The 14,581-nt window shown below is 53.9% G+C and overlaps 8 protein-coding genes across 8 annotated transcripts; 6 read left to right on the forward strand and 2 right to left on the reverse strand.

Moving 5' to 3' along the window:
• Positions 1-19: 19 nt before the first annotated feature.
• CC1G_06117 (hypothetical protein) lies at positions 20-813 on the reverse strand (the record flags this gene model as incomplete). The annotated part of the gene is made up of 4 exons (XM_001839875.2): positions 20-434; positions 493-576; positions 624-680; positions 734-813. The coding sequence occupies 4 exons, from the start codon at positions 811-813 to the stop codon at positions 20-22; spliced, it is 636 nt and encodes a 211-aa protein (XP_001839927.2).
• Positions 814-1,316: 503 nt separating this feature from the next.
• On the forward strand, positions 1,317-1,866 carry CC1G_06118 (hypothetical protein; the record flags this gene model as incomplete). The annotated part of the gene is made up of 3 exons (XM_001839876.2): positions 1,317-1,526; positions 1,584-1,674; positions 1,742-1,866. 3 exons carry the CDS (start codon positions 1,317-1,319, stop codon positions 1,864-1,866), a joined length of 426 nt encoding a protein of 141 aa, XP_001839928.2.
• A 121-nt stretch (positions 1,867-1,987) lies between these two features.
• Positions 1,988-2,434, forward strand: CC1G_14006 (hypothetical protein; the record flags this gene model as incomplete). Its single annotated transcript, XM_002911921.1, has 1 exon — positions 1,988-2,434. One exon carries the CDS (start codon positions 1,988-1,990, stop codon positions 2,432-2,434), a length of 447 nt encoding a protein of 148 aa, XP_002911967.1.
• A 397-nt stretch (positions 2,435-2,831) lies between these two features.
• CC1G_06119 (hypothetical protein) lies at positions 2,832-3,290 on the forward strand (the record flags this gene model as incomplete). The annotated part of the gene is made up of 3 exons (XM_001839877.1): positions 2,832-2,865; positions 2,927-3,102; positions 3,165-3,290. 3 exons carry the CDS (start codon positions 2,832-2,834, stop codon positions 3,288-3,290), a joined length of 336 nt encoding a protein of 111 aa, XP_001839929.1.
• Positions 3,291-3,849: 559 nt separating this feature from the next.
• CC1G_06120 (hypothetical protein) lies at positions 3,850-5,003 on the reverse strand (the record flags this gene model as incomplete). Its single annotated transcript, XM_001839878.2, has 4 exons — positions 3,850-4,437; positions 4,491-4,601; positions 4,658-4,871; positions 4,930-5,003. The coding sequence occupies 4 exons, from the start codon at positions 5,001-5,003 to the stop codon at positions 3,850-3,852; spliced, it is 987 nt and encodes a 328-aa protein (XP_001839930.2).
• A 1,263-nt stretch (positions 5,004-6,266) lies between these two features.
• Positions 6,267-10,199, forward strand: CC1G_06121 (hypothetical protein; the record flags this gene model as incomplete). The annotated part of the gene is made up of 7 exons (XM_001839879.2): positions 6,267-6,277; positions 6,329-8,022; positions 8,082-8,233; positions 8,288-8,466; positions 8,522-9,006; positions 9,065-9,546; positions 9,603-10,199. The coding sequence occupies 7 exons, from the start codon at positions 6,267-6,269 to the stop codon at positions 10,197-10,199; spliced, it is 3,600 nt and encodes a 1,199-aa protein (XP_001839931.2).
• A 1,415-nt stretch (positions 10,200-11,614) lies between these two features.
• On the forward strand, positions 11,615-12,847 carry CC1G_06122 (hypothetical protein; the record flags this gene model as incomplete). The annotated part of the gene is made up of 1 exon (XM_001839880.1): positions 11,615-12,847. One exon carries the CDS (start codon positions 11,615-11,617, stop codon positions 12,845-12,847), a length of 1,233 nt encoding a protein of 410 aa, XP_001839932.1.
• A 424-nt stretch (positions 12,848-13,271) lies between these two features.
• On the forward strand, positions 13,272-14,436 carry CC1G_06123 (hypothetical protein). The gene is made up of 4 exons (XM_001839881.2): positions 13,272-13,441; positions 13,495-13,740; positions 13,795-14,115; positions 14,193-14,436. The coding sequence occupies exons 1-4, from the start codon at positions 13,353-13,355 to the stop codon at positions 14,362-14,364; spliced, it is 828 nt and encodes a 275-aa protein (XP_001839933.2). The 5' UTR covers positions 13,272-13,352; the 3' UTR covers positions 14,365-14,436.
• The last annotated feature ends 145 nt before the right edge of the window (positions 14,437-14,581 follow it).

The following is a 14,581-nucleotide window of genomic DNA, read 5'->3' on the forward strand; positions in this document are numbered from 1 at the left end:
AACTGCTCGAATACGTGACTCATTTATGCGAAACCTCTCCCCTCTTGAACATAGAGATGGACTGGAAAGTCAGCCGACCTCGCCTGAATTGTGAACGAAGGACATCCTTGCCCTCGAGCGCAAAAGCACACAGCTCTTGAAGCATATCTACCGTTTTCGTCAGGTGTGCACGCTGCCTCTCGATTGCCTCAGTTGCAGCACATACTCCAGCTACCTCGAGAATGGTGTCGTAATGCCGAGACAGCTTCGACGATTGGTTCTCCAGGTCGTGTAAATGGTCCTCGATGGGATCGGAAGGGCGGTCGTGAGCGATCGCTGCCTCATACACTGACTCCAAGTATGTTTTCAAGCAATTCCCCGTGCGCTTGAGGATCTTCTTTTCGATCGCCTGTACCCTGGCGATGGCGTATTTCATCCTGGGGTCGCAGCTCTCTCTGTAATAGCCGCATCAGCACACAGACTCGGATGCCGATGATGTCAGTCACGACGCACTGATTAAGCGCCGGATCTTTGGCGCTCGTCGATGCATCCTCGTTATCTTGATTCCGCTGCATCTTTTCCTGCTTTCTCTTCGCACTGCTAACATGAGAAGGACATATGTCGTTCCATCACGACGTACTCACCGCCTCGTCTTTTTGGCATATCTTTGGCGCCGTTGTTCATTGATTTCCTTCTTCTTCCTTCGGGAAAGCATAAGTCTAAAAGACTTGGGAAGGGCACGATGAAGGCTTACTTTTGGTACCGACGCCTATTCGCTGCACAATGAGCCTGGCGACGCTCCTCCTTTGTGAAATATTTCTTGGGGCGAGGCATGCTGAAAGGCTGGTACCGGAGATGAGAGCGATTTGAACAGAGTGTACCAGTGCGAGGTGTAAACTCAATAAGTAGGAATGGGTGCATTGTCTGACTTTTTCAAATTGGATGGGATCGAGCCCGGAAAAAAACCCTTGCGTAGGCGCTGACTGCGGGGTTTACGTGGTGGCATTTTTGAAAGAAAATGAGTATGTACAAGGGCGGTAAACTCACGATATGTTTCACTTTCGAAACGTTGGCAATGGGTTCCGATCCGAGAGCTCCGTAAATCTTAGATCCCGGTTTCCGCAGGAAGTCCTGGCACCTACGCATGCATCTCGGGCAGAAGCACCGATGCATATCCCCCCAGGAAGAGTGCAGACAAGGCGTTTAATCAGAGAATTGACCTGTCCATGGACACCAACTCACTGCCTGTCAATGCCAAACGGGTTTCTCGAAAAGACGCCTGCCCATTCCACTCATAAATGCTGGAGGGGCAGAGGACGAGCAACCACATCTTCCCCATGTCTACACCCACCGCCCCCACTCTTACGCGTGCTCAAGCGCTTTTCGTCTGCCTCTGTTCGGCATATCTCCGACAAGCTTTGCGTTCGGGAGAAGAGGAAGAGTTCATGGAGCTATTCTACCGGCTGTACTTCTCCCGATGGCCCATCCAACGGCAAGTGCATCGAACGCGCGAGGCTGAGATGAGTGCCAGAGAGGAAACTTCCCGAGTACGCACCCTACCCCCGCTATCGATATCGTCCTCGTTCTAACCTTCTTTGCGACAGAAATTAAACCTTCGTATACACATTTCCCTAGGGCTCTGGCCTCGTTTGACTGCGAAGAGTAACTGGAAAACCCTTGCGGCATTGGATTATCGTGGGTGGGGTGAGGAAGTGGTGCGTTTTCAAGTCTTCCATCGCATACATGTGCTGATTTCTTCCAGTCGCCCCTGCTCCAGCAGTTGGGATATCCCCAGAGCCCCACTGGTCCCCGAAGACGCCGCCTACGCCGCGCTACCTCCACATCAACTCCACCGTCATCCCCTACCTGTTAGATTCTACTTCGTAGCTTAACGTACTGTATTCTCCCGCCTCCTTAATTTAGAGAACGCTATATTCTCCCGAAAATCTACAGTATATCTTGTTATTTATTCACTGTTCGACGTGGAGAATAGCATCCGAACAATCCAATGTGCTTCGCTATCTGTCCTCGAAACTCACGCACACCCGTCTCCTACGATCTCGTGGTGAGGGAGAAATGGTATCGGGATGCGACAGTGATACTCTCCATCCACCAAAACGAAACACTATTGACGGGCGGCGTCTACTTCAAGCGTGCCCTCGACACCAACGAGCAAGAAGCTTTTCTGCAGAAGTTCCATGGAATGTTCGAGACCCAATGGTCCCCAAATGATAGCCCCTTCCATAACAAGCGGAAGGAGATCCGTAGGGTGCGATCTTTTGAAGTCAGGGATTCTCCAATGCCGCCTGACACCATACTTGCCCGTCGCCTTTATTGGGCAGCGGCGACGTTCCGAGGCCACTTGGAAACTTCTTGGGACTGGAGGGACATGCTTCAAAGTAATTTCGAGGAATGGAAGAGGGAAATGGTGCGTAAACTCTGCTTCACGATATGAACGGAAAATAGGGTGACGCTCAGAACTTCGACCAAACGCAGTTGTTCCAGACGATCGGGCAGTGCGAGTATGTAAACCATCAAATGAAATAAAAGTTTCCCAATGTATATGGAAGACACGTGTTACATGAAAGTGGAAATCACCCTTCCATGGATAGCACTCAAGTACTCATGCAAAAGACAATTTATGTAATCTCTGTCCTGCCACACGACAATAAGCTCATGACTATGAAGAGAGTATTCTGCCGTTGGCCATCGTGACCAGGTAGTATTCCGTTGCGCATTCAGTTTTCACATACAAACATCGCCTCGAGAGTATTTAAAGGCCAGAGCATCCCAGTATTTTCTTCATCCGCCACTTCCCCTTGCAATTCACAGTTCATCCAAAACAAAGCAACATGTCCTCCACCACTAACACCACTAACACCCCGGGTATGCTACCTCATCTCCACTCCTCGCTCCATCGTTCACTAACTGACCTCGCCCACGCTAGCCGTCAAGGCCACGTTCCAAGAAATTGTCATGCATGCTACCCCGGTGCAGGGTGTCAGGTCCGACATCGTTCACGTCGAGTGCGGAAGCTGCAAGGCCGTCAACGAGGCCACCATCCCCCGTGAAGTCTTCTACGTCGTTACGGCTGGTACCAGCATCGGAGTGTTCACTAATCTTGTGAGTACATCGCCAATTCTAGCGCATTCAATCCACACAGAAACGCTTACCGGGTTTATCAGTGCATTGCCGACTCCTTCGTCAGCGGCGTCCCTCGCGCCGTCTACAGCGTCGACGACGCGTACGAAGCGCTCCTGTATGCCCTCTCTACCAAGACCGCTCACCTCATTACCCCCAAGACCAACTAAGCGCTTGCTTCTGACTGGACAATGACTCTGTCGCTGCTATGTGTTCGTGTCGTAGTGAATTTGTTGTACTCCATACATCCGCTGTACCCCACTTCTAAATACCGAGAATGACAGAAAAACCTTCCCGGGCTTCCCCCAGATGAAGTCGGATGGTTACCCCCACGATTGGCTGCCTTGGGCAGCACGGAGCGCCTTGCCTTGCGCCTGTGTAATGTCGAAATCGAATGCATCAGGTGGTGTATACAATGATGCTTAGAACGAGGCAAATGTATGTCATAATAAATTAATGTGATTCACCGTCTTCGTCAGGCGGGCGCTTAATTGCCTCATACACTCCTCACGGCATCTTCCGCCATCACTGTTGGGATGGCTATGTGCCACAAACGGAATCGATTTACGCAAGAAGCAAGTCATGCATCGAGGACACACATGGTACATTATATTCGACTGCCTATCTGGACGCTACATTCGTCACAGTTTCCCCAATATACAGATGCGCCAAGATACGATAAGAATATACATAAAAACAAAAAGCCAAAAACCAAAAAACAAAACAAAATCAGTACTCTACGCTAATGTCCGCATCGGCGTCCATGCTCTCTCCCTCTCGATCGTCGACGGGCGGGGTAACGTGGCGCACGCCTAAAGGGCTAGGCGAGCGTTGGAAGCGCAACGGGGTATAGCAATCCATCGATGATTCGGAATCGGAGGGTTCGGGGTCCTTGATGCTTTTCAGGTACTCCAACCAATCGTATGGTATAACTTCCGGCGCAGGCTTGCGAGGGGATGGGGTGCGGTGCGAAGGACTGCAGCTCTCAGACGCAGGAATGGCACCGTCGGTCCCATTTCGGCGGTCGTCGCCATCATCGTCGTCACCATCGTCGTCATCATCGTCGTCATCATCATCATCGTCGTCGTCCTCGTTGTCGTTCTCGGAGGTGCAACTTTGGGAGTCGGAGTTCTCGTCGACATCGCTCATACGGTCGGCCCCGCTGGATTCGGACTCGTCGTCTTCACCGTGGTCGCCATCGGACATTGAAGGATTGCCTTCAGCAGGCGCTACCGCAGCGGGGTGCAAGAGCATGTTGAAGACCTCGATTTCGTCCTTACGCTGCAGGACTGGCTCCAATTCTTGTCGAAGGGGGCGCTGGGCACCGCTTGTTAGTGTACATGTATCCCAATCGAGGTTTTTGAACACACCATGTACCCTTCCCACTCATTGCTGTCCAACGCCAGCATCATAGGCCACGACAACTCCGGCGTCACCCACCTTCCGTGAAGGTAACCTTGATGAAGGACCACGAGAATGCTCTGAAGCTCGATGTGAGTATAGCTGCTAAGAGTAGGCATTGACAGGGAAAACGTACGACGAAGTCCTCCTCGACCTGCCTTTTCACCGTCCAGGAAGGCTTGTAGGCGATTTTCCAAGTCACGTAGAAACGCATGACCACATCCGCCACGAAGCGGGCGAAAGTCCCATTCTCGAGAGCCTCGAGGGCATAGAAGGCACAGTCCCACAGGTACCTCTTCTGCCGACCTGAAAGGCGTCCACCTTCCTCGAGTCCCTTTGGAGGCCACAACCTGCGTCAGGCGCAAAGTCAGATTCGGCTGGTAAATGCGCGAGAACACAATACAATACCTGTCTAAGTGCCGACGAATCTGCTCCTGAATAAACTGGTCGATGAGAATGAGGGAAAAGTAGACGGGAGCCATGAGAACTTGGACGTTAGAGGCAGCCAAGGGGGGTGGCGAACACACCAAAACACTACGTTTAATAACACTCGCGAAGCAAAGGTCTCCTTGACTTGCGCACCTCTCTTTGGAAAGGCTGTTGCGCGCGGCAGCGAAGGAGCCAGTCGGTTCTCGACGCACTTCGATGTCGTGCTTCTTTCTTCTGGTCTCCAGGGGTGACAGGAAACGAGTCAAGCCCATTTGAAGAAGGCGCGTTGACTGGATAGGGAGCGTTAGTATGTTTTGCGCCTTTGTTTTTTGATACCTGCCCTTGCCAGTGTTACGTAGTGATGGACACGGGTTTTCGATACCCGGCGGGTTACGGGTACGGGTAGGCGCGGGTGCGGGTACGGGTAAGGGTTGCCGTACCCGCGCCCTTCAAAACGAGCCCAAAAACGTCCAAAACGGCCATAAAATGGGCGGGTTACGCTTGATTTAAGTAAATTGAGTATATCTCGCTCATTTTTGGTCCGTTTTGGACGTTCTTGGGCTCGTTTTGTGCAGAATACCCGTCGGGTTGCGGGTACGGGTAAGCGCGGGTACGGGTACGGGTAGGGGTAAATTTACCCGCGGGTTACCCGTGTCCTTCACTAGTGTTACGTGAGGTTTCGATAATGGAGACAAGGAGCAGGGCGTGAACGAACGAGGAGTTTAGACATGGGGAGTCGGGTCTGAGGGGCCAGCAGGAATGGGTCAGGTACCAAAGCTGTCAACTCGAAGATGCGGGACAGCTCAGCGTTCCGATCAAGGAAGTCCGGGCGTGGGAGAGTCCTTCGGCGGGTGCCAGGCAGGACACGTTGGTGCGCCAATGCAAAAAAAAAAGGATGCTGCACTCAACCTTGAAGGCATAAATGTTCTTCAGTTCTCGACGCTCGATCGTATTTCTCAGAGACGGTCCCCCTGGCCTGCGACGACTACCAGCGTGAATTGTGGGCGAGGTGGCCATGACGCAGGTCACCCTTCCAGAATTCGGGCAGGTGAGTGCTCTCCCCGAATCCCAGTCCCAAATTCTGCGAATCCCTGATAGATAATTTACTAGGGACGACGTGCCGACCTCTGCGTTAGAAAGGAACTCCTGCATGTCACCTCCACGAAGCGGGGCGGCATTCGACTGGCGACCAGGAATTGGTGCCAGAAAAGCAAAGGGATTGGTGCATGATGGAATTTCGCATCCCCCAATTTCTTTCTTCCCCTCTGCGTGCGATTTGAACATCCAGGAGCATCTCCCCGCCTCGACAAAACATTATGTCTGCCAAGTATGTATACTCACGAAAGTCATCGTCCGCGTCCACTCACCGTCCTCTCAGCAGAGATGCACAACCGCGCGACACTACGCCGTTCGCTGTTAATCCGGCGGCTTCTCCTCCACCTCCAGCGTTCAATTTTGGAGCTTACAATGTACCATCCAATACCTCCATTCTTGGTGCCAACAATCTTGCGTCCGCCCCAAATGTCTTAGTCCCGGGAACACCCTCATTCCATCTGGACCCAGTCCAACAGCAGAACCTTTTCCAGTTCATGCTACAAGCCCAGGCCCACTTGAACCAACCTTCACCCCATCAACATTCTGCGGAGGTAGCGGGTGTGCCACCGATGCCAGCTCAAGCGCAGCATCGATCACCCTCGCCTTTCCACTTCGGCAATTTCGGTGCGCCTGTTCCAGGCTTCATTGGCCAAGTCCCACCTCAGCCCTTCGACCCCCGCGCGATTTTTGCCCAGACGCATAATTATCCATCGTCCGTCGTGCCGCATCCGCCTGCGCTTGCGCCCGCTCGTACGCCATCCCCCGCCGCCGCGCCTGCACCCACCGGTGCTCCCCCAGCCGCGCCTGCTCCCGCCGTTGCGCCTGCACCCACCGGTGCTCCCCCACCCGCGCCTGCTCCCGCCGTTGCGCCTGCTCCCGCCGGTGCTCCCCCACCCGCGCCTGCTCCCGCCGGTGCTCCCGCCGTTGCGCCTGCTCCCGCCGGTGCGCCTGCCACCGGCCCGGTCCCGGCGCCTCCTGCTCCGACGCCCGCTCCTCGCGGGCAGACGTCACATGCCCAAAATTCTATGGCTCCCCCACCTGTGCCGGTGAATCAAAGCCCACAGAAGAAGACTCGAACCCCTCGAAAGGTGGTGCCTATACCCAATCGCTACTCGCTCCGAAACACCCCGAAAAGGATTGAGGCTTCTGCATCAGCAGCGGCATCGGCGCCGGTGCCGGCACCGGCGCTCGCGTCTTCCTCTAACCATCTCTCAGCATCCACCGCCGCCGACAAACCTTCCACTGCCTCCCTCTCAGATACTCCTGGCTCGAACGCTGGCGATGTCGCAGTTACCAGGGCCTCTGATGAGATTGTCAGGCTGCTCCAGGATTTTTCTGAGGAGGAGCTTATGACCCTGTGCACCAATGAAATCTCACCCAGCCTCATTGGGACGCCTGCTACCCCTCACAATGCCACCGCCCCCCACCAAGCATCTGCGCCAGGAACACCAGCATCATCGTTGGAGAATACTGACACCCCCAAAGGGGTCCACCATACGCCACTATCGCCGCTCACGCCTACGCCTGCGACGCACGTCAACGATCTATTCAGCTCGGCTTCCAAGCCACACCAGGTCTCCAGGGCTGTGGATATGTTTTCTCATTCGCCTCTCCAGCCCACGACCCTTCCCACTGCCCCTCCACCACCACCCAGTCCGCCTGTCCAGCTGCCGCCCTCTCCTGCCTCAAGCATCCTCTCTGGTGAGGAAGGGGACCGCTTGGACGGTTTCCGTGTTGGCAAGCCCACCAAAGAGGATATGCAGAAAATCTCCGCGTGCGTCGATAAGATGGCGCAGCTCGCAGAAGAGACGGCAGCCGCAATCGAACGCCAACCATCCGTCATTTACAACGCCCTCGCCAGTCGTGCTGCTGTAGCTTCCTCAGGTGTACGACACCCTTGGAATGTCTTTCAGCCGTTCTTTCACCGTAACACGGACCTCGTGAAGCAGCTGTGCCCAGGAGTTGAAGGTTCTACACGTACGTACATGTGTTCCTTGTCGTTTACTTATCGGCGCTGACCTGTGCTGTGCCATTAGCCCGTGACTTTTGGCCCACGTTCCGTGATAAGGTCCCGAACGCGAAGGACCTTCTGTCCACCGAATCCGCCCTGATGGACCTCGCCGACAGTCAAACCCATCGACAGAAGAAGAAGGCTTTCAACAAGCGTGCAAGCGACATTGAGAGTCGGGTATGTAGGATCTTTTAGTCTTGACAGCGCGATTATCTAACGGAGTGTCTGTAGGTACTCCTCATGCATCAGACACTAGGCGTGGAGGGTGTATTCGTCCTCGTTGGCTCGAGTGTCAACGAAGATGCAGGCATTTCATACATCTACTCCACTCCGAACGCAAGTGGGTTTTTCGAGGACCGGTTACGCTGCAAAGAGTCGGCTGTAGTGGGCCAGTTGCGTTCTCACGTCTTGTAAGTTATATAATGTCATTGGAAAATCCTCCGTGCTGACCTCCGCTCTCGGTAGTGACACCGTCTCCCGCGCCTACACCAAAAGCCTGCCTGAACTCGACCAGGTCCAGCTGTCGCCGTCGCGCCCGCCTGCCTCCCCATCCTCGGCTCCGATATCCACCACCCCTGCCGCACCACCTACCATGTCCGATGACGAAGAGGACGTCAAGCCGGTCATCGACGGCAAAGGTGCAGCCCACGACCCGGTTTCCCTCGCGCGAAAAGAGCTGGGGTCCGTCCTCTTGCCATTATTCTCGAAGGCAGGGGTGGATGTGAAGGGCAGCTCCATACCCTGGATTAAACTTCCGCAGAAAATGCTCGACGCTGGCGTCTCTCTCCACAACTGGCCACATAACTGTCCCTTCCCCGGCGAAAATAGTGCCAAAATGTTGACGACCAGTCGGAACGGCATTCGTACCATCGGCGTCGACAACATCCGGTATCTCAAGACGGCGCTCGAGGGGGGTAACCCGCCTCGTTTTGTCAAACATACACCCGAAGGTGAGATCGTCATTCCTGTGTTCCCACTAGCATGCAGCGAGCTGACATCGTTCACTAGCACTCAAGGCAGGCGAACACCCTCTGTTCGTTGAAGCTCCGCCGCCCCCCACCTCCTCCGCAAAATACGCACGACGTCGCTTCTACAACGACCGGGTCGACAACCTCGGGCCTCGTCGGCTCCCTCGTGCAGCGAACCCTTCCTCCAAACCGGCGTCGAAGGTTAAATCACCAAGACCGACATCTGCTGAACCTTCCAACGCCGACGTCCGTGACGATGAGGACCCCCCTGAGGTGTCACCGCCCAAACTTCGTAACGGTAAGAGACGCGTAGACGTCATCATCAGCGACGACGACACCCCCTTGGCAGCGCCTCCCCGTCGCAAACCTAAGCCGTCCGCACTGGGGAAAGGAAAAGAGGTCGAGTTCATCCGCGCCACCAAACATTCGCGCCCGGTTGCGTTTATCGATAACGATGACGACGAAGACTTCGCATTTGTCGACGAAGAGCCCGACAGCCCCCGCCGTCGCCGCTCACTCGCCGTGGACATCACATCGCCTAGTCCGGAATCATCACCCCCCCCCCTCGCGATCCACAGGCGAACGCTACCCACACGGCTCGTGGGGGATCCGCTGTCCCATTCGGCAGACATCACGCAGCGCGAGATGCTATTCCGAGGGCTTCCTCCCTGAGGCCAAGCACCGCGGGGAAAAAGAGGGCGAATCCAGACAATGACGAGACCTCCATCCCAGACTCCAAACGGTTGAAGAGCATCCACCCACCCTCCTCGTCGGGAGGCGCTATACCCCTTACCCCGCTTCCTGCTGCGCCATTGCCCAGCTTCGTCGTAACCTCCGCCACTCCTGCGAACCCATCGGCGACGACGGCCAACGCCAACAGTGTAGCGTCGTCCTCGTCGTCCATTTTCATGGCTTCCAGATCCACAGCTGCGCCCCTGACGGCCGTACCCTCGTCGGCTTCACCCAACCTCGCATCGAATCATGCCGTACCCTCTTCGTCCTCTGCCACCGCGGCATCCACCCCTGCTGTAACATCATCATCCCTGCCGTTTGGCAATCCCCAACAACTCGCTCAGGACTATGCACTTTACACCCAGTTTTGCGCCCAGAATAACCAGGCCCCGGCAGATTTCGCCACCTTTGTATTTATGCGCCTGCAGCCCCCTAATTTGTAGCTTCTTGTACCGTAGCCATACTCATGTGTTGTCGTTTCATGTGAATAGATTTTGGTTTCTTGCACAGAATATGCTATCGCGTGCATGGTGAATCGTTATCAGTCCAAACAAATGTATTTGAGTGAACTACTACATCCACGTGATGATGGCGGTAAAGCACAAAATACGTTGAGGAGAGTTCGATGTGCCGAGATGCAACTTTTCCGCTGGTGACAAAAATACCATGACGAGCGAATGGAACAAAATGCAATAAGTGAGATGACTACATACAGTCGCCCGCCCAAAACAAATGGTAAGCGCTAGACCACTTATAATTACTGCAGACAAGTGCAGAAAGCATGTGCATGAGGCGCGTTTGGGTGCACCGGCGCCTGCATTGGAAGGCAGTTACTCCTGCTTGAGGCAGAACCGGTATCTGCCCTTTCCCCTTTTGGGCTTAGCAGTGCTGATGAACTCGCCGATTGAGGGAGGAAGGGGGTCCGAGGAGGTCCAAATTGGGACCCGAGGGGCACCGAATGCCGCGTCCTGTGCTGCGGCAGATACTCATCGAATTGAGCACCGTCCTCTCCTCGACGGCGGATCCCGTCTCTTCACAGGCCACGAGTTACTTAACCGTACCCCAACAGACGAACGCAACAAACAGTATTGACTCGCATAAGTCTGGCTCTATGATATAACAGCGATACGTGAGTATACTTCAAGTATCTTTCTACTTCAAAGGTAAGTATCGCTAAACTCACGATGCCCTAGTAGCCCCACAACTCTTTCTTGGATGTGCGCCTGTGCTTTTCTTCGACTTTGTCTCCCTTCTCCGATTGGGATCGCACCTGACGATCCAGTGGAGTAGTTTCCTACCTCATGTTTGAGCTAGTAGGCCTGGCAACTGCATGGATGCACCCTCTTTCCGAAGCACATCAGCTACATAATACCCGAGTGGGTACGGGGAACGCATGGCATTGATACTGCGGCGGCGTTCCCATACTCGCCACCAGACTGCGCCCAGACGCAGCTTCAAACAAATGTTGGACCATCGCAGGCGATGTGCAGATACTTGACATGTTCACATGAGCCAGGTACGCAGGTCCACTGTGGGGTCGCGGGCGGGGAAATGAATTAATTACACGATGGGCGCTTATCACACCCGCAGCCATCTTCAAGTTCTTCGATCGTTCACATGTCGAACCTGCTCTATTTCCGCAGACCCGCAGTTTCTCCTTCTGCGGTTCACCATGTCACTAGATGTTTCCAAGCGTTAATAACGCACGTATGCTCTGTGATTGACTATGACATGCGGCAGAGATAAGGACTGCCTTCCAAGCTCGCGAGTCATACTGGAGGTATCCCACGATTGGGGAAAGATGTTAAATAGCTCTGAATGCCCCACAATCGATCTCCAGTAAACTTCGATCCTCGTCATGCTCGACTGGCAATCCACTTCAATCGTCATTGCCGCGTTCTTGCTGGCCAGTTTGCTATGCCTCATTGCAATCTCCTTGAATCAGGAGAGTGCTGTGGGTCATAGTTCACTGGGCGGCATCCGCCAGCTCTTCAGCCCCGACGGTGCCGACGTTGGCACCCTCCTGGCTGACCGCGCCAGACCAAACCAGCGCTTAGTTCGAGCGTTTGGTATCACCAACACTTTCGTCTCACCCCACCCGAGCGTACATCGAAGCTTTGTCACCGCTGCCCGATCCCTTTTGTCGCGCGCTAATAAACGCGGATGGGGGACCTTCCGCGATATTTCTACACAGGCTATCCATGTCGAGCTGAGTCTCGCCAGGTCCGGTTCAGTCAATTACGGTATCTTCATTCAGGCCGTCACCCTGCGGGTGATCTTGGTCGGGCTTCTGGGCGCTAATGTGCCCATGGAGGACTTCTCACCCGACGACATCTACACAGCCGCCAGTCATATCAACAAACTTTGGTCCCTCTCAAAGGACCCTTCGCCTATTCCCTCACACCTCCTTCCAGAGCTCAACGATGCCTTGCGTCGTTTACTCCCTGATATCACCACTTTCCCCAATCCTGTCGACATCGTCATTCCCGCTTGGGAAACGTTTTGGAGAGTGGTGGCGACAACGGTCGCTTACTCTCACAACTCGAAAGCCATCACCCAGCTCTTCCTAGACTTCTACGCCTACCCCACGGACAACGCCTTCAGAGAGGCCAACGCCGACGCGAACATATCGCCAAAGAATGTCGTAGAAGAATCCATGCGCCTGCAACCTCCATCCAAGCACATCGCAAGGAAGACCATCCGACCCTCCTTGTCGAAACTCCCGAAGCCCATCGCCAACCTGCTGGTCAGGTTTCTTCCTCGTATCTCTTGGGTCAAGCACTACGCCGACGTTCAAGCAGTACTTCGATCACCCGCTATCTGGGGATCGAATTCCCTCGAGTTCAACCCTTGGCGACACAATCAGGATCCAAGTTCCACTTTGCCAAGTCGAGCAGAGGCCTTGGGGTACATCTTTGGAGGAGGCAATCTCCGATGCATAGGGAGCTCCTGGGCTCCTGTAGCAGCTGCCGTTGTGGCGAGTGCAGTATTTGATGCAGTGGATAGAGGGGTGTGCTCCATCGTTCCTGGGCGAGCGGTGGGAGGAAGAAACGGATGGGAGGACTGGTCAGTCACGGATACGAAGAATTGACAAGGTCAGAAGTCTGAACCCTATTCGATGTATGCCTTGCTCAGTCACAGCACTTTCCTAGACTGTCCCCATCCTTCAAGACGTTAGAACCCATGCATCAAGAACACGCTAGATATTTTTAACGTTGTCACAGTCATACGAAGGGTAGATTCAGCTTTTTTGGTGTCTTGGGTTGTATATTATGTTTTTGCATTCGGTATTTTCTCTACCTTGTTTCTATATTGTCCTAGTGTACTTGTATTTATTTGGCAGGCCCTTGCACGACGCATCCTATACCATTACCTCTCCGATGTCTGTATCAGTGTCACCCGCCCCTATCTCCCAAGTCCTCCCTGATCCGTGAGATCCGGATAACCGGCAATTCCCGTATCTCTATCACCGCGCAAGGCGGTGTCCAGGAACCTCGAGCTGGCTTCTCCCCATACTCTCCTCATCAGCGTTGAGCGCAATTTCCTGGACTGGTTCCTCGAAAACAAGAGTATAGGAATCCTCTACATTCGTCACAATGGTTCAAATCAAAGCTTCGTCATTGGTATTGGCTGCACTTGTTGCAGGCTACGCGCAGACTTTGGTCGTTGCGAGAGAATTCACGGTGTATGTGATGTTCTGTTTCTTTCACGTCTTTGTGGGCTAATGATCACTCGTAGTGGAGACCTAATTGAACTCAGGTCAACAATCCGAGACCTTGAGCAGCAGGAACAGAACATCCGGTCGATTGTGGAAGAAATCCTGGCACGGCGCGCAACAGGGTCCAATCCATTCTCTGAACTCGAGGCTCGCGAGTTCGAGGACATCCATGCGCGCGGAGGAGAGCAAGTGGCAGGTTTCTTCAAGGGTATTGGCCAGTTCGTCAAACGCATGTGCTCAGCGTACTGGAACGGCATGAAAGACGAGCGAGTTCCCTAGCAATACTGTTCTGGCCATGAAATCTGACGCCTCGTGGACAGTGTGGCCATCCTGGACTTCCGCCGGCACCCTCGTAGGATCACATCTAGAAAGTTCACGGATGGGGCACCAGTTCTTGAGTCCAGGGATTTCCCCGTTCGTATCCACACAAACTACAAGCAACGGCGAAGACGATGGTCAGGAGATCGTATTGCCAGAGATACCGTCGACCTTGAAGCCCGGACTCACGACTACTGCGACCGTCGGCGGAGGTGGGAGGACGGCCATATCGCAACCCGAGGCTATGCCGACGACTCTGGAGACTTAGAGATGAGGGATGGAGCAGACCTTGTTCCCCGAATGTCCTGGTTTGGCAAAGCTCTGTGAGTCTCCTTATGTGCCCAACTATCGAGGTACACGTACTGATTATTCTGGTACCCACCCATAATTACCTCCACAGTCTCATTTATCGCGACATCAAGTCCACCCCCTGGCAGAACCAACCGCGATCTGAACCTGATGCCGAAACTCGACTACTGTACCGGGACCTTACCAAATATCTCTTGGAATATCGTCAAACTCTCGACTCTCTCCGAGACTGGGAACAACGAAGCCTTGACGAACTAGATTAGTACCGCGTCCCGACACCAATTTGCACACCTGTACAGAGTACAACTATGTCAATGCATTCATTGTGATATGGACGATATTTGAGAAAACTAGCACAATGATGGAGCCCGTTCGTCTAAGTGTTGAGAGGTAGCAGCCAATAAATTACCCAATAATGAAAGGAGATCATAGTATGCTAATATCTGAAGATAGAGAAGAGAGGGAAGGAGTGTGGATGAT

Source organism: Coprinopsis cinerea, assembly GCF_000182895.1.
Source record: "Coprinopsis cinerea okayama7#130 chromosome 2 map unlocalized cont3.2, whole genome shotgun sequence".
NCBI lineage: Eukaryota > Fungi > Basidiomycota > Agaricomycetes > Agaricales > Psathyrellaceae > Coprinopsis > Coprinopsis cinerea.

Bases quoted from the DNA above. Each gene is read 5' to 3' on its own strand.
- CC1G_06123 (XM_001839881.2), top strand. From the start codon at position 13,353: ATGGTTCAAATCAAAGCTTCGTCATTGGTATTGGCTGCACTTGTTGCA. The intron at 13,442-13,494 runs GTATGTGATGTT...GATCACTCGTAG, and splicing joins GTTGCGAGAGAATTCACGGT to TGGAGACCTAATTGAACTCA. The intron at 13,741-13,794 runs GCGAGTTCCCTA...CCTCGTGGACAG, and splicing joins TGGAACGGCATGAAAGACGA to TGTGGCCATCCTGGACTTCC.